This window comes from Orcinus orca, chromosome 2 (assembly GCF_937001465.1).
Source record: "Orcinus orca chromosome 2, mOrcOrc1.1, whole genome shotgun sequence".
Lineage (NCBI taxonomy): Eukaryota > Metazoa > Chordata > Mammalia > Artiodactyla > Delphinidae > Orcinus > Orcinus orca.
In genome coordinates this window covers 125197370-125219230 of record NC_064560.1, presented here as the reverse complement: position 1 = coordinate 125219230, position 21861 = coordinate 125197370, and the positions used below count along the sequence as shown (strand labels likewise).

General features: G+C 43.4%; 3 protein-coding genes across 5 annotated transcripts; all 3 read right to left on the bottom strand.

Annotated features, from left to right (window-relative positions):
• Positions 1-869: 869 nt before the first annotated feature.
• Positions 870-4126, bottom strand: EDDM3B (epididymal protein 3B). Its single transcript, XM_004274067.3, has one exon. It carries the CDS (start codon positions 1645-1647, stop codon positions 1207-1209), a length of 441 nt encoding a protein of 146 aa, XP_004274115.1. The 5' UTR covers positions 1648-4126; the 3' UTR covers positions 870-1206.
• Positions 4127-7053: 2927 nt separating this feature from the next.
• RNASE4 (ribonuclease A family member 4) lies at positions 7054-21601 on the bottom strand. Of its 2 annotated transcripts, none has more exons than XM_004274066.4 (2): positions 21470-21601; positions 7054-8322 (listed from the first exon to the last, which is right to left on the bottom strand). In XM_004274066.4, the coding sequence occupies exon 2, from the start codon at positions 8303-8305 to the stop codon at positions 7862-7864; it is 444 nt and encodes a 147-aa protein (XP_004274114.1). In that variant the 5' UTR covers positions 8306-8322; positions 21470-21601; the 3' UTR covers positions 7054-7861. The 2 variants fall into 2 exon arrangements, with proteins under 2 accessions (XP_004274114.1, XP_033291800.1); XM_033435909.2 differs by lacking the exon at positions 21470-21601 and adding an exon at positions 17269-17395.
• Positions 11820-21591, bottom strand: ANG (angiogenin). Of its 2 annotated transcripts, XM_004274127.4 has the most exons (4): positions 21470-21553; positions 17536-17659; positions 17269-17427; positions 11820-12442 (listed from the first exon to the last, which is right to left on the bottom strand). In XM_004274127.4, the coding sequence occupies exons 3-4, from the start codon at positions 17401-17403 to the stop codon at positions 11978-11980; spliced, it is 600 nt and encodes a 199-aa protein (XP_004274175.3). In that variant the 5' UTR covers positions 17404-17427; positions 17536-17659; positions 21470-21553; the 3' UTR covers positions 11820-11977. The 2 variants fall into 2 exon arrangements, with proteins under 2 accessions (XP_004274175.3, XP_012389974.2); XM_012534520.3 differs by lacking the exons at positions 17269-17427; positions 17536-17659 and having other exon boundaries at positions 21470-21591.
• Positions 21602-21861: the final 260 nt, after the last annotated feature.

Sequence of the window (21861 nt, the reverse complement as noted above, 5' to 3'; positions counted from 1 at the left end):
CGCTGCGCGGGCTTCTCATTGCGGTCGCTTCTCTTGTTGCAGAGCACGGGCTCTAGGCGCGTGGGCTTCAGTAGTTGCAGCTCGCGGGCTCAGTAGTTGTGGCATGCAGGCCCTAGAGGGCACGGGCTTCAGTAGTTGTGGCTCATGGGCTTAGTGGCTCCGCAGCATGTGGGATCTTCCCGGACCAGGAATCGAACCCGTGTGTCCTGCATTGGCAGGCAGATTCTTAACCACTGTGCCCAGGGAAGTCCCTAAGCCCCACTCTTGATGAGAGTTTCATTTTAAAGTCCTCTAGCCCTACCCTATATCTCTGCCAAGTGAAAACGGTTTTTATCAGATAAACTCATTTGTGTTCATATCTTCTACTTAATGTATTATTCATCAGGAAACATACATACTACCGTAACTCATCTAAAATGCAATAGCCTCCTTACAGACATTCTTAAAGAAATCCAGGGAGAGGAGACAATTGATGGGCACTCGTCATGTTTGTTTTGTCAAAGTCAAAATTAAAATACCAAGTCAAAGGATAGAAAGGAAGAAAATCAGTGCTGACTGAGCACCTGCTACGTGCCAGGAACATGCTACATATTTTGTACCTAATCAGCTCTGGCCACACCCATCAATCTGGGTGGGTATGGGAACTCAGCATATCCCCACAATCAATGCCTAGGTCACAACTTTTCCCCAGCTTAGCACATAAACAGTTATACTTTCATCATACACACAAGTCTATTACACATATTAGACACACACATATAATACACTTTAAACCTACATACAGCACAAATCACATTCAAGCGTAAGCTATATAACTCACAGTTATAACACCCGTGCTAATCACACGACACATAAATAAATTTCACACATTGGAATGATAAAATTTATTTAGGGATGGGAAGATCATTCCACTTGCAAAGTTATAAGGAGAGTCAATATCAGGAAAATTCCTGGGTTAGTCAAAAAGAGATTCCATATGAGCTGAATCTTTTCAAAAATGTAGAAGTAAATCAGGTAAATAAGGACAGAAGGGTGTTCCAGGCAGAGAAACAACATAGGCAAAGTTACGATAGTAAGAAACCACGTGAAACATAACTCTCAGTAGTTGCAAAACATTGGCAAATAAATGCAAGGGCTCTTGGTGCAGGGAGGGACCACCACTTGGGAAGCACTGAACGCTAAAACCTGTGGGTGTGGGTCAACTTTCTAGTTGCTGATATCCTCTAACAACTGCATGTCCTCTATGTCATCAACAAACCCATTCATACCACAATGGAATTCAATGTAGCTGTAGCTCTTGTAATCTTTGTAGTTGTTTTTGCTATTCTTCCGGTAGCACTTGAGTGTTTTGAAGGGATATGGGGCCCATATATATACATTTCTGTAGTGATCTCTCCAGTTCCTGATGCATATATGCTCAATCTTGTGCCATACGGTATAGACGAAGATGTGATAGTTCTCGTCTTTTGAAACACCTCTTTCCCTCATCAGATCACTGCACTTGTACTTGCTGAATTCCCAGTTTGTGCTAGGGTGGTGCTGTTTCACGAATTCCCTCCAGGAAACGTTCTGGCTGTGTACAAGGAGCCCACATAGAGGGAACAGCAGGGCCAAGAGAGGGCCTAGGACCTTTAGAGAGGATGCCATCTCAGTCACCAGGGCCACCTGTCGGGGTACAGGGAAGAGAGAGGAAGAACTGCTGAGCTCTACCTTAAAATTCCTCTCTGCCAACGTAGGCCCTTCAACCAAATTTTATCATTTGGTTCCCAGGCTAGAAGGTGATAACTCTCATTAGATAATAAAGTTTATAAGAACTGAAAATATGTTACAGCCTGAGTGAGATAAGCACAAAGTTGTAAAAAACTGATGAAGTTCATTTTGAGAATTCCAAGTACCTCCTGTCTGCCATCTCTTCCACCTGAACTGAGGAACCAATCACCCTCTAGCTAGCTGTTTTGCAGTCCAGATCGATTCTTTTTTTTTTTTTCAATATTTATTTATTTATTTTGGCTGCACCGGGTCTTAGTCGCTGCATGCGGGATCTTTTAGTTGCAGCATGTGGACTTCTTAGTTGCAGCATGCGGACTTCTTAGTTGCAGCATGCATGTGGGTTATAGTTCCCCGACCAGGAGTCAAACCTGAGCCCCCTGCATTGGGAGCTCGGAGTCCTACCCACTGGACCACAAGGGAGTCCCCAGATCAATTCTCAAAAGAGCATGTGTCCTAAAGAAAATGGTATTTTAAGCTCTATGTCTGTGAGGTGGAAAGTGTTGTTGCCTCTTAAGGGGATACAGAAGATGAATAGAGACTTGGGAGATATTTTTGAAGCAGGAAGGCTTTGGTTCCTTGAAATCTGAGGCTGCAGCTACGCTTACTCTGCAAGATGGTGCTTACCAGGATCTTGACTTCCTTAAGACAGTTCCCCAAAGCCTGTGTGAAACATGTTATCACTTGTGACTACCCACATCCCTTCTCAGAGGCCACTTCCCTAATTATCATCATTATAAACGATCTTGATCTATTGTTAAGAAGGTCATCATAAAGGAACTCCAGTTTTGAAATATTGTTCTAATCAATCAAGTACCAAAATTGAAACTGCCCTCACAACAGCTACTCTGGTCAAAATTAGAGCAGAGAGTTGCTTGAAAAAGTCTTCCCTTTAAACTAGCTCTCTGTCGTCATTTACCATGAGGAGTATACCCGGCCCTGTGGAATTTCTAACCCGATTCTCAACTCTCTGAGTGTGATGTCCTCAGATGGGCTTAATAATAACTCCCTCACAAACCTGTAAGAGGCTAATGAGATACGTGTACTGAGAGCGTATCTGAGAATGTCAAGTACTCCATCAAACAGAGCGCAAGGGGTAGGCACGTTCTCATTTGTGGCACCCTACCCCTGGCTCAAAAGGCCTAAATAGGATGAAGAGAAGACCAGGATTCAAGCTGCTTCAATGTACAGTTGGCCCTCTGTATCTATTTGTTCTGCACCCAGGAATTCAACCAACCACACCATGGATTAAAAATAGTCCCCCCTCAAAAAAAAAATCCAGAAAGTTCTAAAAAGTAAAACTTGAATTTGCTGTGTGCTGCCAACTATTTACATAGCACTTACATTGTATTTACAGTTATTTACATTGTATTAGGTATTATAAGTAATGTAGAGATGATCAAAGCATATAGGAGCATGCGCGTATGTTAGATGCAAATACTACGTACACCATTTTATATAAGGGACTTGAGCAAGCTTGGATTTTGGTATCCTGGGCATGGGGGGGGTCCTGGACCAATGCCCCCCATGGATACTAAGGGACAATGGTATTATGCTCAGGAAGATTGGAGAAGAAGTGGGGAGGGATGGAAGAGTGGAGAGAGGCTCCAAGAACTGTTTCAGTGAGATTAACGCTGAGTTGAGTCCAGGTCTTTGGTTCTTACAAGTTGAGTCACTGTCTATTCTTTTTTTTTTTTTTTTTTTTTTTTTATGGTACGCGGGCCTCTCCCGTTGCGGAGCACAGGCTCCGGATGCGCAGGCTCAGCGGCCATGGCTCACGTGCCCAGCCGCTCCGCGGCATGTGGGATCCTCCCAGACCAGCGCACGAACCCGTGTCCCCTGCATCGGCAGGCGGACTCTCAACCACTGCGCCACCAGGGAAGCCCGGGTCACTATTCTTAATTCCACCATCTAGAAGTCCAATCAAGCCCCTTACAGTGTTCCTGGGCCTTTCCCTCTAAGCATCCTCAGCACCAACCCTTCTAAACGTAACTCACCCTATTTAGATCCAACACTCCTGTCACTGGCTGTAGTAGGGATCAGTTTATGGATCTAAAGAGCAGAGAGTCTGCGTCTTTCCCCTTTTCTTAGAGCCAAGAAGTCTGCAGTAGTGAAGGAAGGAAGGAATAGCAGTGGGAGGTACAGTGTTCCAACTGATTGGCAGTGGGGTGGGGGTGAGGGACAGCCTCACTAAGAGAACCAGTTCCTATAGCTTCTCATCTAGAATCCTTGGGTTCACTGTGAGAATAGCCTGGAGCAAAGGTGTCAAACCCCGAAGACTGACTTGTGGGCATAAAGGAATTGCAAGGCCTTGGGTAACACCAGAGAGGGGTTATCTAGAGTTATCAGGAGACAACCAGAGATCTGGCTCCTAAACTCATTTCCCAACCAACTTCTAGGGGAAATTCCCTGGATGGCTATGTTCCATGGGAACTGCAGTGAGGAAAACCACATCTGGAGTTTTAAACTGTGGGACTTCCATTGAGAGGTGAAAAGTATCTAGTCAAAGGCACAGTTTGTGGATAAAGTGAGATCCTTGAATGTGTTTCCTATAAACATATTTCTTCAAGGGCTGTTCCTAGCTAAGCCTCCTTGGTTGAATTTCTCACTGGGCCACCTTGTTATCAGAATGCCATAAAGGGTAGCGGAATATGCCACCCCAAAATATGCCTCTGAGGGGAGCAACATTTGCCTCCCCAAAATGTGTCACTTCGGCATGTGGATTATTTTGAGCTGAAAACAATCATGGCATACAAGACTCAGGAAGAACCATTGACCTCCCCTCTAACTACCTAAAAGAATTATGAACAAAGAATACCATCTGCCATTTCAGTAAACAAAGGATATTGAAACCATCAAGCCAGCAACCACTGCAGCCACCCGCAACGGTGCCCCCTGAGGGGAATTCAGGATGGAGATAAACAGGATACTGGCCCTAGATAGTCAAGGTGCATCTCAAAGGAAAGATTTCAATGAGCCCAGACTCTTGCATCTTCTTATACATAGAAAAGTGCTAAATTCATTAAACTTAAGATGCCTGGTTTTTCTTTAATTAACAGTAATCTTTTGATGTTCCAACTACCTGTTGGGTTTTTTTTTTTGAAAAACTCCTATATATCCTGGCTCCTCCCTAACCTCTTCAAAACAGCCCCTCAAGGCTATCTGAGAGGCTGTCTCCCAAGCTTAGGTCCTCAGTAAGTCCACCAAATAAAACATAATTCTCATCTTTTAGGTTGTGCATTTTTTTCAGTCGACAGAATGTAGGTAGGGGACTTGTTCCAGGAAGATAGTTACACCATGGATAATTATAGTATAATATGAACTAGGTGTGTAGACAGGGAGGAACCTAGCAAAGTCTGTTTGTTAAAATTTCTCTCTGTCTCACTGTCTCTACAAGGCTCAACAAATATTTGTTTACCACCATTTGCTCCTTTCAACTTTGGTGAATTTCCTTCCTTCCCGTATGTAATACTATCCCCAACATCCTCTTTTGTCTTTAGCTGAAAATGGTATTTGATGTATCAGCTTGGGCCACTGGGGGGAGTTTTAGTCAGCTTTCTTGGGTATCTCCCAAGCATACAGGAAATATACATTTTGTTAAGCTTCTGTTTGTTTTTTGTAAAAATAATAATAATAATAATAAATAGAAATCTCAATTAAATAGAGTCAGGAGACCAGAAGGGGGAGCTCTCATGCTCTATGAGGATAGCAGAGCCAACAGGAAGAAGAGAGATTTCCTCTTCTTTCCTGGCTCAGAAATTAAGAGACTGTCACAACTCAGCCAACAAAAAGCCATGCTCTGTTTACTATAGCCCTCCCAACTTCCTTTTCCCCTCTATAAAATTCTCCTCTCCATTTTTGCTGGAGACTTGCGTGTGGCTCACCATGGTTGTAGACCTCAAATTGCAATTCTTTGCTGATCCCAAATAAACCTATTTTTTGCTGGAGAAATAACTGGCAGTCTGTTTGTTTTAGGTCAACATTTTCTCTTGTTAATCTATCTCTTATTACAGGGGGATCTCATCTAGGTCTCAGAACCTAGAAGGATAGAGGGAAAATTCTTTTTCCTGTCCTATAGTCAGAATGCTTAGTTTATATCCAGAACTTGTCTTCAAAGCATGTTCGTAGCAATGCCATCCTGTTTCTTCTCTTGGAATGGGAAATATGTCATCAGGATTAGATGCGGACATGTTGGTATTTACAGAAACTCTGGTGCACTGTAAACCCTAGCTCATGTCAAGTATTCCTTGAATAACGGGGAATCATGTGCTGATAGTCTAGACGGGGATCGTCTCAGAGGACGCTGTAAATCCAACTACTCTAGTTCTTTGGGTGAAGAGCGGGGGTAAAAAGGCAAGAATTCTGGGCACCTGGGTATGGAGGATTTGAGAGGTGACTCTAAGAAAAGATAAGATGGCCATCATGTGCCCATACATCTTGAGCCCTTCCCAGCAACTTAGTGTTATCTACTGAAGACCTAAATCAAGTAGTGACTCAAGGAATATAGAGGCAGGAGGGAGACACTCCTAGGACTCATGTGTGAAGTGGCAAGCTAAGAAAGCGATCCATTTTATGTCTGCTAATAACTCTTTTTCTGGGAAAAATCCCCAGTTTAAATTCTTCTAGGAACTTAAGTGAGGGGCAGTAGTTTCTCTTGAGTTAACAGGGTCTCCACTGCCATTAGCTCAAAATAATCCACATGCCAAAGTAGCACATCTTGGGGAGGCCTCTTTTGAACCCCTAAGTTTTTTAACAGGTGGCAATACAGTACTGTATACTTAAAATGTGCTAACAGGGTAAATCCTACGGATTCTCATCATACACACACACGTAAGGGTCACCATGTGAAATGATAGATATGTTTGGTAGCTTGATTATAGTGATTATCTCAAAATGTATATGTATACCAAATGAAGTTGTACATCTTAAGTATAAATAATATATGTCTGCTACAATTCAAATGCTTTCAGCTCAGTCCTTTCTCACATACACACACACGCACACACACACTTTCTTTCTTTAGCAGTTAATGTCTTTATACATCTCTGTCCCCCAATTTGCTCCTAAATATTTAAAGGGAGAAGGAAGGGGTATGAGAATTGTCTTGAGAGGAATCATTCTCTCTGGAGCAAATGAGACAAAGTTTTTTGTGTCATGGTCATTGATCTGATGAGCTTTAGTCTTGAGCCAGAGTCTATGAGGATATTAAAGTGTGTGCATGTTTATAAACTAGAGGAGAATTAAAAGAGGATAGGAGGGAAAAAAATCTCACGCACAAGACCATAGTCTTCTCAAATACTTGGAATTGAAGGTACCTTATTTCCTTTATTATTAGGAAGACTTGAAAAATCTTTCAGTCAGGAAGAGTCTTAATGATCTAGTACATTTTAATACTCTGACTTACTAGGGTGACTCAAAAGTTTGGGAAGAGGAAAAGAAAATCCCTTGTATAATTTCTTGATCTTATTAGATCCAAACACAGTAAGGTTGCCGCATTATACAGACAGAGCTCTCATGTTGCCAGTGTCTATTTCCAAATTTTTAATGCTTCCCCCAACAGCTGACATTTGGGAAGAACAGAAACGAGATATTTTCAAAACATTCCTTGTGATGAAGCGGAAAAGGCCCTGGATTAGTAACCGTGTAAACTAGACTTTTGTCTCAGCTTTTCTACTAACCTTTTGGTCTTAGCAAATCTCTTAACTTTGCACTTTTGTATATTGCAACACTAGCAGCAGCATCCCAAGGGTGCTATGGTATTAGAATGAGATAACTTAGATGAAAACACCTTGAAATTCTTGAAGTGCTAAGTAATGACTAAATTCCAGAGGATGAGATTAGAGAGAGCAAAGCTGACCAGTATTATAGAAGGAAGCTTATTACAGAAAAGCTCAGATTCATTACAAGTTTATGTCTCATCTTTCATGCAATGTATTTAACAGAATTGGTTATATAATGAACCAAAAAAAAAAAAAAAAAGGAAAGAAAGAAGCAGTGGAGATGGAGCCTGGGACAGCTCAAATGCATTACTCATTGTTATTTAAGGAGTAAATTAAAGGCCATCAGCTGGGCCATAACCCCTGCTGGGTAGCATCTATTTATCAAAGTGCACAGGCACCTCTGGGTTACCTTCACAGGCAATGACAACACGTCTGGTGCTGGCCTTGGCCCGGTATCTGCAGTTGGGAGCCCTGGAACTTCCTGTCTCCCTGCAATCTGTGACCCTCACTACACCCTCATGGCAGTTCATCCGGCCATTCTTGCACTGAATATTGGCGGTTCTGCAGATACTATGAATGTTCCCAAGGTCTTCATGAATGAAAGTGTTGAAGCGCTTGCACTGATGTGAAGTCATCTTCCGTCTTTGCATCATCAAGTTGCAGTAGCCAACATCGCCTCCTGTCACATCAGGGTCCACGTGTTGCCGCAGGAATCGTTGGTACATGCGATCCTGGCCATAGGAGGGCTGTACCAGCCCCAGCCCCAGCAGGGTCAGCAGCAAGAGCAGGAGTAATGCATGGGTCGTCTGGAGAGCCATCACTACCTTGGAGATGCCTAGAGAGAAACCAAGGGGCAGGCAAAATCATCCCTGATTCAACAGGAAGTGAGCAACCCAAAGCAGAAAGGACAATTTTTGGAGCGTCAGACAGATCCATTTTCTACACATGCAGTCCAAGGGTTAGCCCCAGCTGAACTCCTAGTTTGATATATATGGTTACTACTGTCCTTTGTTTCAAAGAGGCTGCTTCATGATGGTGGATCACCCCGTGTGAGTGATTAAACGGCTGACGAGGGACCTGCACTTTATTCCACCTACAGCCTATCCTTAACGATAATGATTAGGATCAAACATAACTATCATTCTTTTAAATGCCAGCTTCTCAGTTCACAACCACCTTTTGCCTGTGCACAGAAAGATACGAAGCTCTATGTCATATTCCTGTGTCTGATGCCGCAGATATGCGATATGGAGTTGGGAAGTGAGGGAAGTGAAGGAGTTGTGGGAAGCAGGATGGCGGGAAGAAATGATGTTTGATTTACCCCTCAACCCCAGGACCACTGGTTACAACTTCTGAAGATACACTTGGCACTTGGGTAAGAGCTTCATCACAACAATGTACTTTGGGTTGCTTTTCCCAAATCCAATTTTGCACAGTTCTCTCTACTTTCTCTCATCCTGCTTCTTTGTGACCAACAACATGGTTTAGCAAGATGACTAGCTACAGAGTAGATTAAACTATTCATCCAAGAGCAAACCCATGACCTCAGCCACAGTAACCAACTGAGTTAACAAGACATGGAAAAACATTATGAACAGAAGTCCCATGTAGACATCAATGGGTGCATCTCAAGATTCTACCTACAACAGAAAATGAAATGGTCCCTAAATCCTCCCAACACGTACTTTTGTTTAGAGCTTGCCCCAAAGGCTTTCTCCACTGCACACGTCAAATCTCAGTAAGAACTTCTTTTGATACTGTGATCCCAAAGACCTAGTTCTGCCACACTAACTGTGTGACCTTGGGGAAATGACTTAACCTCTCTCAGTATATTTCCTCACAAGTAGAATAAGCATAATAATAATACCTACTTCTTAGGAATGTTGTGAAGCATAAATGATAAAATCAATGTAAAGTGCTTATCACAATGCCTAGCCTACGGTTAAGTGTTCAGTATATGTCAGCAGTGGCCATTTTTACAATTTCCATTTTTCTTGGTTTCCTTTGTTCCCTCAATCTGATATACTAACAACTAAACTGAATTGCACATATTATTGACACCCTCCCTCTTATTTTGTAGAGAATCTGTATTCCCAAGAGATGAAGGCTCTTTTTAAGCCAAAATATCTCAGCTACTAGAATTTATGCTATGTCCCTGGACAAATGTTTCCTCTCCAAAGTGCATGGAATTTTCTTTCTTTCATGTCACCATTCTTCAAAGGACTTGACATTTGGGGGTGCTTCTTCTCTTTTCCTTGCAAAGTCAACAAAACATAGTGGATTAGGATTTCAATTCTTCAAATGATTGACCTGGGATAAAATGACTTGCCTGTGACTCAACATTTCATTCTAAACAAACTTTGATTGTGAGAGAAAAAGAGATCAAGAGCAAAAACTACTAGAGTTGGCTACTCAGCTGCTAGCTCCATCAGCAGGTCAGGAAGAACCCTATCCCAATGCCACATGACTTCCTGGGAAAGTGTCATTTGTCCTAACACCAGGGCAGGGTATGCAATAATAATGCTCTAAGTAGATGTTTGGAGATGTGAGTTTTCACAACTGTGATGTGATCTATGTAATAATGGTCCATGCCTTTAACTTTCCCCATCAACTCTTGAGTTGGCAAGAGTCTGTTTGGAAGCCCCTTTGCCTAATATTAGGGAGACAGTCCTGGTTGGAGAACCAGAAAAAAAAAATCCAAATAGTCTACCAAACTCTGGAAATTTCTCGCTTCCTAAGAGTTTTTTGATTTTATAGTAAGATAAAGTTTCTTTCTTTCTTTTTTTTTTAACACTATACATTTCCAGAACTTTTTTTTTTTTTTCTGTGTTGAGTCTTTGTTGCTGCACGCGGGCTTTCTCTAGTTGTGGGGAGTGGGGGGCTACTCTTTGTTGCGGTGTGTGGGCTTCTCATTGCGGTGGCTTCTCTTGTTACAGAGCACGGGCTCTAGGTGGTGCACAGGCTTCAGTAGTTGCAGCACTCAGGCTCAGTAGTTGCACCTCGTGGGCTCTAGAGCTCAGGCTCAGTAGTTGTGGCACACGGGCTTCGTTGTTCCGAGGAATGCGGGATCTTCCCAGACCAGGGATTGAATCCGTGTTCCCTGAATTGGCAGGCGCAGTCTTAACCACTGCGCCACCAGGGAAGTCCCAAGACAAATTTTCTAATAAAGGAGGTTTGGAAAACCCTTCTCCCTACTTCAGAAAGAAATGACAATGTTTTCAATTTTGAAATAGATGAATTCAAGGCAGATATATTCATGTGTTGAGTATGTACCCATAACCTTTCATCCTTTCCTCCATAAATTGAGTACTTTTTCATCCTTTCCTCCATAAATTGAGTACTTTTTCATCCTTTTCTCCATAAATTGAGTACTTTCAGTGAGGGTGGGCTCTCTGTGGCACCAGGACACTGGCCTATAACCCAGGTATTGAGGAGCCAGGGCTTTTGGTCCATTTGAGGGCATGTAGGCAGCAGGGGAGGCCACCATGGGGAATACTGTGACCACTATAGTCATTCATAAGATGGCAAAACTAGTGATGCATAACTGTAATTTATTAACTACTTTCTAAATAAAATATCCAGGTATCTGTTGATGAGATTAGGTAACAGGAAGTTAACCACTGAACCCATGGATTAATTAGCATATTTTACAGAGATTGTTAACCTAAGTTTGTATTTACTTAAAAACATCAAGTTGAAGAAGAATAAAGGATAAGCTTGGAATCTTTCTATGACCTCCCCAAGACCTCAGAGTTGCCAGACGTCAGTTGATAAAGTAAAAGATTAAAGAGAAAATAATTATAGTAATCAATTTTTTGATCTTTATATAAAATAACCATGAGAATATCCTGTCAGTGTTCCATTCAAAGCAATATCAAATTACTCCCTGCTTAAGGTAAGAGTGGCTACCCTGAATGGATTTTGGTATTCATGCAGGATTACAAATGTGTGTGTGTGTGTGTGTGTGTGTGTGTGTGTGTGTGTGAAAGAGAGAGAGAGTGTAATTAATCTGTTGGTATTTAGTCCTAAACTCTTCTTCCTAGGGCTTAACATTTGTAAAAGTAATACTGGCTTATTAACGGTGACAGCAAAACAATCTGCTTCTCCTAAAAATTCTGCTTAGTGGCCTTGAGCCCTGGAATTTTCCCAGCAATCTCGGTAAGATGAATTTAACATCCTTACCTTCACGGAAAGGTAAAGTCCACCTCCTTCATGCCTGATAAGGAACTGACTGATAAGGAAAAGGCATTTCTATCCCATCCAACCGTCTCAGGGGACAGCTGAATAGAGAAAATGGGGAAAGATCAATAGACCAAGAATCAGTGAGAAGACTTTGATTTTTACTGATTTCAGAGACGTTTTTATTTATTAAGCATATTGTAAAACAGAAAACAAAAAGATCAGCAGCTCATTTTCTGGATTCCTAGCAATGAATGTTGCTACAGTAAGAGGGGGAAATGCAAGGAAAAAAGAGCAGAGCCAGCTCTAGGCTACTGCGCTGGAGTGATAAAGGACTCATCAAAGTGGGTGGGCCAGTCATTTTCACAGCCAATAACAATGACTCTGTACCCGCTTGTGGCTCTGTACTTGCATGGAGGCCGGGGGGACCCTCCTTTATGCTTGCAAGTGGTGATCTGGAAGCGAGACCTGCTTATTCTGAGATTGCCTTTGTAAGGTTCTCCATTCGAATCTTTACAGATGCCCTTGATGTCATTCTTGCTGCCATGAATAAAGGTGTTGACGTCTTTGCAGGGATTGGTCAGGTCTCGCCTCGTCATTGTGCTTTCACAGTATCTGTCATCCCGGCCCTTTGGTTGGGCATCATAGTGCTGGGACAGGAAGTGTCTGTATCTGTCGTCTTCCTGAGCCAGGGTCAGTGGGGTCAGACCCAGACCCAGCATGAAGACGAAAAACAGGGGGCTCAGGAACATCACCATCTCTTTCAACAAAAGCTCCTACCAAGAGAAAAAGGAGATGCAGTAGGGGCACAGAATAGCATTGCCAAATTAGGCTAAAAGGACAGGGAGCTTTCCCTCTGACCGGGCGTCATAAATCAGGTATCGTCCGTCACCTAAGCATATCTTTTTCTTTTCCTTTCCTCATTAGTCTCATATGTCTTGTCTATCGATTCCTTTGGAAAGTCTATTTAAAAGTTTCCTGAACACACCTTCCAGCCCCAACCCCTCTTTCCTATCCCTGAAAATTTACATTTCTACCAGTTGTAGCATTACAAAATCCATTCACACTCTTTCATTCATATTAACTAATTTAATAACAAACACTACATAAGCCCCTACTGGGTACCAGTCACCATGCTAGGTCCTGGAACACAAAGACCATTAAGACACACCAAGTCTTGGACTCCCCAGGTGGCACAGTGGTTAAGAATCCACCTGCCAACACAGGGAACATGGGTTAGATCCCACATGCCACGGAGCAACTAAGCCCGTGCGCCACAACTACTGAAGCCCACGTGCCCACAGCCCATGCTCCACAACAAGAGAAGCCACCGCCATGAGAAGCCCGTGTACCACAACGAAGAGTAGCCTCCACTCACCTCAACTAGAGAAAAGCCTGTGCGCAGCAACAAAGACCCAACGCAGCCAAAAATAAATAAATAAATTTATTTATTTAAAAAAGAATAAATGGTATAGTGTCATGGATATTAAATTAATTATTAATTTTTATATTGTGCTTTTCTTGTGTGTAAGTCAATAAACATATTTTCGTATTAAATATTTTCGTAGCCCTTAAAGAGGCCACAGGTTGTAGCACTGAGCCTGTAGTGATGCTAAGCAGCCCTGGGAGTACAACTGTGGCTCTAGAAAGACAAGAGGATTCGGGGTTCTGCTGGTTACATGTGAAGGCATGTGACAGGGTGAGCGAAATGACCTCTCTTTCTTCCTTTTTTTTTTTTTTTTTTTTTAAGTGAAGCAAGTAAAGTGTTTATTAGGAGGAAAAAGAGTACAGTACATGTGGATAGACACACAGAAGGGCTCAGAGAGAGAGACAGTCATGCCCTCGTGGTAGTTTGAATCACTTTGATGGGGCATTTCACTACCTTGTCTGTTTTATCATAACTGTAGACAAATTGGGTATACTGCCAAAGAATTACCAAATTATACACTAAGAAATGACCAAATTATACACTAAGTCATTCCTCAATTATGAAATAAAGAAATAGTCACTGAAAAGGTTTCCATGAAGCACATAAGAGTATGATCTGTAATAGCAGCAGCAAAAGTGTGTTCTTGGGAGGTTAGCAAGAAAGTGGTACGTGATTGGAAGAGTCCCACCTAAAAGAATAACAAGTAGTCCTACATGGCGGCTGCTCCACCACAGCTGCTGGGCTGCCATGCTCCCCACGCGCCAAGCTCTTTACATTAACATTGTGCTTTTCAGTCTCCTGGGTGTGTTTTCTCTTTCTAGTTTTTTGGAAGACAAAGTTTTCTTGAATTGTAATCAGTTAAGTCTCTTGCTCTGCTATGGGCAAATATTGCCTTCTAATGTCACAGGCAATCGTAGAATGGCAGGCTGTCAAGGTTGGAAGGGTCCTTAAAGGTCACACAGGGAGCAGAGGCCAGAATCCCAGAGTCCAAAAATCTGGAAGTAGAACCTGAGCTGGTAGTACCCAAAAGAGTCATTAGGTGGCAGTGGTGGATAGGAATGCTGTCTCCCACGCTGTAGAGAAAACAGTGGGTCCTTGTAGGAGGTGCCAGTATTGTACAGGGGATACTGCTGTTCACCGAAGGGGGTGTGAGCTGGCAGGCCTGTCTACAGTTTCTGTCCAAACACTCTATGCTTTAGATATTAAGCCCAAGGACAGGTCACCAGTGTCAAAGCAAAAGTCACAACGCTCAGTATATGCCCACAAGGATATCACAAAATAAAGATTTACCTCTTGTCAGGTTTCATGGGTGCCATTCCAAAACCATTATTCATGGGATCTGAGCGAACAATTACCTGTTTACTTCTCAGTGTTTCCTACCGGTGCATAATCTACAGGAGGGCAGGGCTCATATCATTCACCTTGTATTATACTACCTGCCTCACAGTAGACCCTCAATAATAATTTTTTTTAATGACTGACTTCATTTTCTTCTCCAGGCCTAAATTTGTTCATCTATAAAATGAGAGTTGCTAACTCTAAAAGTCTGAAATTCCCTGGTTCTCATAAAGCATAGAGAGCCTTTCTAGTTTCACTAGCAAAAGTCCAGTGACCATGGAATTGTAAAGATAAGTTTGTATAAGTTTAGTTGGTAGCACAAGGCACCAGCTGGAAGAAAGAGATGATAGGATGGTCTGCAGCCCAATCTCACTGGTATGCAACATCCCTGAAGGCTCGGTGTGTAAGTCCAGCCCATACCACTTCTAGTTAAGGCACTGGACTGACCCTACCTCAGGGCTTGTCACCCTAAAAAGCCACTTGTTTGTTGGGAGGTTGAAGGTCCTCATGTGCCAATCTGCGGAGGTAAAGGAATATCTTTGTTTCTGACTTACAAAATTTGCACATTCGTTCTATAACAACTCAGCTAAAGTTTGCTCAGGCTTATTGTAATCTTGACTCCCTGAGACATCCAGAAACCAAATCCCAGCAAATACACACCACTGGTGAGAGTGGTCACCACTATCTAACATCTGCTCCCCCCACTCATACCTTCCACAAGCATATATGCAATTCTCAATTTCCCAAAAAGAGAGGTAAAAGGGAATTGGAAGAAAACAAATGAGAGATTATTTGTGGTCCAGAAGTGAATCTGCCTAGGCCAAGGGCACAGAGCCTCACACTTGGTCAAGGGTGGTCAGACCCATTTACACATATCCTTCTAGACCCAAGCACATAAGTGTCAGTGGAATTTGTTCCAAATGTTCTTTAGACTAACTTTATCCTCTGTCTCAAACCAATCCCTTGGTCTTTATAAAAATTAACATTCTCTTCCTCTCCCCCCAGGCAATATTTTGTATTCAAGGGATCCACCAAACTTTATGCACCAGGGAATTACCTTGACCTTTAATGATGAGTAACTATGGTCAGTGTACCTTCTTTTGATCTTGGGATGTGTCCCACTTTGCTTTCAAAGAGCACCCAAAACTTCCTTTCTTTTTTTTGGCCGCACTGCACGGCCTGTGGGATCTTAGCTCCCTGACTAGGGATTCAACCCACGCCCTCTGCAGTGAAAGCGCAGAGTCCTAACCACTGGACCACTAGGGAATTCCCCCAAAACTTTCTTAAGGAAAGAAATTATCAGCGAAGGTTATAAGAAAACAGAGCTGGGACTTCACTGGTGGTCCAGGGGCTGACTCTGCGCTCCCAGAGCAGGGGACCTAGGTTCCATCCCTGGTCAGGGAACTAGATTAGATCCCACTTGCCAACTAAGTTTGAAGGCCGCAACTGAAAGATCCTACATGCTGCAACGAAGATCTCAGATCTCATGTGCTGTAGCTAAGACCCGGCGCAGCCAAATAAATAAATATCGAAAAAGGAAAGAAAACAGAGCTAAAAATATATTTTCTGTTTTCTTTTCTTGTTAAGCCACATACAATGCCTATATGGCGGGGGGGGGGGGGGGGGGGGGGAGGGTGTTCCGGATGCCCTTCAGCAAACAGCTTTCCCAAATCTTTGGGGATTTTATCACAATTTAGGAGTCTCTCCTAAACCTCCACTTGCTCCTAATCGCACTAATTTCCCTTTATCTACATATAGGACAGTGGTCCCCAACCTTTTTGGCACCAGGGACCGGTTTTGAGGAAGACAATTTTTCCACGGACGTGGGTGGGGCGATGGTTCAGGCGGTAAGGCGAGCGGTGGGGAGTGGCGGATGGAGCTTTGCGCGCCCCGTCGCTCACCTGCTGCTCTGCGGCCCAGTTCCTAACAGGCCGCGGACTGCTACCCGTCCACAGCCCAGGGGTTGCGGACCCCTGATATAGAATATTCCCCAAAGAAATCTGTTTTCATTTTAAACTTTGGAATCTAATTCATTTTCTTCTTAATTCATGAGCTTGGGCCCAGAGGCTTTAAAAGGGGGGAAATAGTTTCACTGAAATGGATGGACAGCTAACAATAGTATATAAACAAACAAGTAAATAAATAAAACAACTGATTACCCAGGTGGAAGAATCTTACAAAAACCTGGAAGTTTCCCTCCAACTGAAGAGAGGTTCCAGCTGTTTGTTCCTGGAGATGGGTTCCAGCTGTGTGAACCTGGAGGCCTCTCTTGGTTCTCATTATATAGTGATCAGATGAACAGGGTGGGGAGACTAGATCTAAAAATCCCCAATTCTGCAGAGACAGGCAAACCAAGGACACTGCTCTTGGACAAACAATGAGAGGCATTCACCTCTTCCCTGGGCATGACCCGGCCAACTATCAATCCACCTGAATCGATTAGAGATTTGTTCCAGAGGCAAAGTTTGATAAACATGGCCTCTTGTCCCAAAGTTGCTTTTCCTGACATCGTGGTTCTTACTTTTGCCCAGGACAGGACCGAGGTTTCATTGCTGCCATGCAATGATCTGGATCCAGAAGATGTCGTTTCTTGGGCCAGCTCTAAGAACTGCCTCAGAAGAAGCCTGCAGAGTGAGATGGGGTCTCTCAGCAGGACGCTGCTCCACTGTGCTTTCTGTTTACCCACATTATTTGGTTTCATGAAAGGGTGCTAAGTAGGTTTCACAGAACCAGGAAAGCACTTCCAGAGAAGGTTATGTGACAGCTGTTAGCACCCTGCCTTTGACCTCAACCTCCCAGCTACTAACCCTTACTAACCCTCGGAAATATCCTTACCATATGTCCTGGGCTTCTCTTTCCTTTCTTCTTTACCTGTCCACAAATGACTAACTGCGCACTCAATCTTCTGTTCCTTGTAACACAGTTGTAAACTTGATTATCTCCACCATCAGTGCAACACTGACATTGCATCCACTCACAAAGTGGATTCGTTGCCTGCATAGAAAGTGGACTGAAGGTCACCAGGATCACTTCTAGATCCTATGGTTTCAAATATCAGGTAGCAGTAGGAGGCCAACTATTTCACAAACCCTCAGCACCCACCTTCACTGATGTTGGATCTAGGACACTGTTATCTTCTTAAAAATCCTCAGCCTTCTATTGTCATCCACCCACCTCCAAGTTTTCAGTCTCCCTGTATTTTAGGTGTCAACTGAAGACAGGCTGCCTACCAGTAAAACAAATGCACTTGAAATCATCATAATAATTATAATAATCAGTGTTACCTTTCACTCTATGAAGCGCTCATATACATGACTACATTTAACCATCACCGAGACTGCGTGAGGTGGGTATTATGTAAGCCAGTTTTTCTCATGAGGAAACTCTGAAATCAAACAGCAGGGGCCCTTGACTGAAACAACCCTTTCTTTTTCTTTTGCTAATAACTTTCTTGCCTCATCCAGCTTCTGACTATAAAAGCCTTCCATTGAAGAGCTCCTCGGAGCACCTCTTATCTACTAGATGAGATGCTGCCCCATTCGTGAATCGTTCAACAAAGTCAATGAGGTCTTCAAATTTACTCCGTTGAATTTTGGTTTTTAACAGAGCGAAGAGCAGTAGCGGGATGTGGGGCTCTACTGCCTCTAACGACGTGCCCAAACACTCACTTTCCTTTTATGGGCAAACACACCGTTTGAGAGGGGCACCGACCGTAAATTAATCACACATCACTTTTTAAACACAAACTGAAGAATTGAGTTTTAAAAAGTTATCAGCCATTATAAACCACACAGCTGGGTTTTGCTTTGTGATTCAATCTGATGATCTTTTTCTTTTAGTAGTGAGTTCAGATTTATTAATACAAGTAACATGATTAAAAAAAAAGTTATCAGGACTTCCCTGGCAGTCCAGTGGTTAAGACTCCTCTTTCCAATGCAGGGGGCAAGGGTTCCATCCCTGGTTGGGAAATAAGATCTTACGTGATGCTTCATGCGGCCAAAAAAAAAAAAAAAAAGACTTATCAAACCAGTCACTTGTTGCGGAGAAGGCTGCCAGACCCATTGCTGACACCCTGATTGCCTCAGCAGTCCTGGACCGGGAAGCAGCCAACTCCCACAGTCTGTGGGGATCAAGATGACTTGATCAACACAACCCCACCCTAGTCTGATAAATCGCCTGAAAGCAGAGATTAGATACTCCACACCAAAATCGAGCACATACAGTTCCATGGCCTGAAACACCAGCGCAAGCACCAACTCACACAAACAGATCAGCCTCTGATTTTAGAGTTATGCAGTAGTGCTGGGGGGCAGCCTTCAGCCTCTGAACACAGCCGAGTCCTTTCTCTTCCTCTGGGGTTTCACTCGACAACCTTTTCACAACCTGTCCATAGAGCTGACAATGCCAAAAGCCAGCTGGTGAATGGTGAATGATCGCTTTCATTCTAATTGTTTTTCTTTTCACCTTGGCCCAATGAGGTTATGATGAAACAGAATATAAGATTTTGGAAAAAATTAAAAAAGAAAGTTTTACTATTTCATTAAAATGCATCTAAGTGTTTACTCAAAATACTTATAATGAGGAACTACAGTCAATGCTCCACATCCACAGGTTCCCCATCCTCGGATTCAACCAACTATGGATCGAAAATATTTGAAAATAAATTCTAGAAACTTCCAAAAAGCAAAATTTTTAAGTTGCTGTGCCCCAGCAACTAGTTACATAGCACTTACATTGTATTAGGTATTATAAGTAATCTAAAGCATGAAACTTATTTAGTAACAGAAGTAATGGTTAAAAGAGGATGAAGTCCACATGGAAATAAGGGTCATACCTCTACCTCCAGGAATTAGGGGACACTATTGATTGAGGGAGGATGGGGACAAAGTCCAGCTGACCCACCTCTATTTCCAAACAAAGACAAACATTAAACATTCCATTTTCAACAAACCCTTGTTCTGTGCCCATTCGTTCTTTCCCAGGTATTTCAATGTGTTTGGAGAATAGCTGTTTACAGAGATTGTTCTTTGTGCAAATAAAGATTAAATAAAAACTAAAGAGAGATTTCACTGGCCTGCTGTGGTCCACTTTCTTGGCCAACTACTTTAATTTATGAATCACACTGGCAAATGCTTACAACAGTAACTCGGCAAACCCCTTAGTTTTGACTGCTTATAAGCTCACATCTGCTCTTTCAACAAAGCCAGAGCCATTCCTCTTTTCCTAGAATGATTTTCCCCAGCCTCTCTGCCAAACTATAGTTTTTCTCCATATTACTGGAGTACCTTCTTTCCTATAAGAGTCATGTTACCAACATCCTACAGTCGGAATTAGAAGAGGGACCTCAGAGACTATCTATCAACCCCTCATTTTACAGATGAGGGACGAGGAACGAAAAAAGAACATGTATCGCCCAGTGAATATTTGCAGTTCCAGGGACTAGAAGCTTCCCACTGCACCACACAGCATTCACAGTCCACACTAGTAATTTCTAGGAAATCAAAGATCATTTTAAAGGTGCCAATGAAAAGTTGCTGTTTAAGAGAAAACTACTTTGGATATTTCCATATATTCCCAAAATATTTTAACACCCCCATTATCTGTTAAAAAGTTGCTTGAAATATAAAATGTCTTATCCTTCTGCACTAACTAGTTAGTAGCTGTGTAGTTCAGTGGCTCTTTGAATACCTCTGGCTGCTTCTGGGAAGTTAGCCATGTGCTATTCAGATAATTATGTCACTTGGGTTTCTAGTGATTACATTTATGACTTGATTGTGAGGTTCCCAATGACACAGGAAAGGTCTTGGCTCTGTTGGGGAAGAGGACATTTTCTTCCACCCCTCCAGGTTCTTCTGGCTGGTTTAAGAATCAAATTGACATGAGACAGATTGACAGGAGAAAATCAAACAGATGTTTAAAATCATGGACACATTAGAGAGACCCAGGAAAACTGAGTAACTCGCCAAAATGGCAGAAGCCTCTCTTTAAATACCATCCTCCCATCAAGGCAAAAAAGGATGTTGAGGGTGGGGAGAGTCAGTTATGTTAGGGTACCAGGAAAAGCGCAGTAAAAAGTAGGGTTGTGATGCAAACTTAAGTCTTTGCCTTCTCCAGCAGGCAAGAGTTTGTAGATATTTGGTCGTCCTCTTCCAGGTACAGCGAGGGAGACACTCTTACAAATGGAGATTTCCCTTATAAATGTAAATGTTTCTTACTACAAAAAGTTAACTCCTACTAGGCTTTCTGGATTTTCCCCTTGTCTGCTGTTTCTTAGGAAATAACCAGGTTAAAATAATATGCTACAGAGATAGTTTGGGGTGGCAAATTCTGCTCCCCTACAGCTCACTTGAGATTTCCCCAGGCCCCAGAATGCTGCTGAAACTGTTTTTACCATCCTGCCTAAATAAGCCCTGTGCTGTTACCATTTGATGTGCTGTCACAGAGCAAGAAAGCTGAGGATCCCAAGGTTCCACTAAGAAAGCTTAGAGAAGAGGTTGGTGGCAATGTCTTAAAGAACGTCTCAACACTGGCTGAAGGTGGGTTAAGGGTGAGGAGATAGAGGAGTAAACAGAAAACGAAAACACGAGCTCCCACGTGTCAGTTGCGGTCGCAAAAACGGGACAAGACCTGTTTCATAAATCTGGCGATCATCCTGGGTACCAAGAAAAAGAATCCTTAGTTTTGAGGAAGTGTAGGCCTCCCCGGATTTCCTTCGGTTCACCAATTCTGGGGTCTCACTTAGAGCCTACGTTCGAGGCAACAGGCATTTCACGCTGGCATCTCCACTCAGCTGCGGAAAATAAGCATCGGAGTCGGAATGGGGAATCTCTGACTCTACAAGAACTGGACTTTTACCTTCCTTCCTATTCCTCAGCTCCTCCAGTCCGGTGCCGCAAACGCCTCCCCACCGAGCCCCACACTGCCTCTGCTAAGAGGCGACTCCCCCGACTCAAACGCCCCTGATGAAACTACTAAAAAGGAGGCGGGGGGGGGAGATGGAGGAAAAGGAGCTGGAGGAGGAGAAGTGTGAACCCACCTCGGCCTCAGAACAAGTCTGCAGAAACAGGCAAAACGGTGGAAAGAGACGTGTTTGCTTCTCACCCGCTTCTTGAGGACGATGGGGAGCCGGTAGCAAAGAGGAGAGGAGCGTCGGGGTGCGAGCCTTTTTGTAGTTGAGGCCCCGCCCGGTTTCTCCGAGAAGGCGCCTTCCTCCAGGACCCGCCTCCGACGCAGGCATCAGAGCAGCCCCCGCCCCAGGCGGAGGGGGTGGGTCCCCACCTGGGCTGGGAGCGAGCCTGGAGATCCGAGGCCGACGCTCAGGGGCCGTGAGGACACGGCCTGTGGGGTCTGCAGACGGCGGGACCCTGGCCCCTGCTCCCTGCTCGCGGGAGCGAGGTTACCCCTCCCAGGCGTCCGCTGGCGAGAGTC

Bases quoted from the DNA above. Each gene is read 5' to 3' on its own strand.
- EDDM3B (XM_004274067.3), bottom strand. From the start codon at position 1,647: ATGGCATCCTCTCTAAAGGTCCTAGGCCCTCTCTTGGCCCTGCTGTTC.
- ANG (XM_004274127.4), bottom strand. From the start codon at position 17,403: ATGCAATGTCAGTGTTGCACTGATGGTGGAGATAATCAAGTTTACAAC. The intron at 12,443-17,268 runs GTAAGGATATTT...TTCTCTTGGTAG, and splicing joins AGAGAAGCCCAGGACATATG to GAGCTTTTGTTGAAAGAGAT.
- RNASE4 (XM_004274066.4), bottom strand. From the start codon at position 8,305: ATGGCTCTCCAGACGACCCATGCATTACTCCTGCTCTTGCTGCTGACC.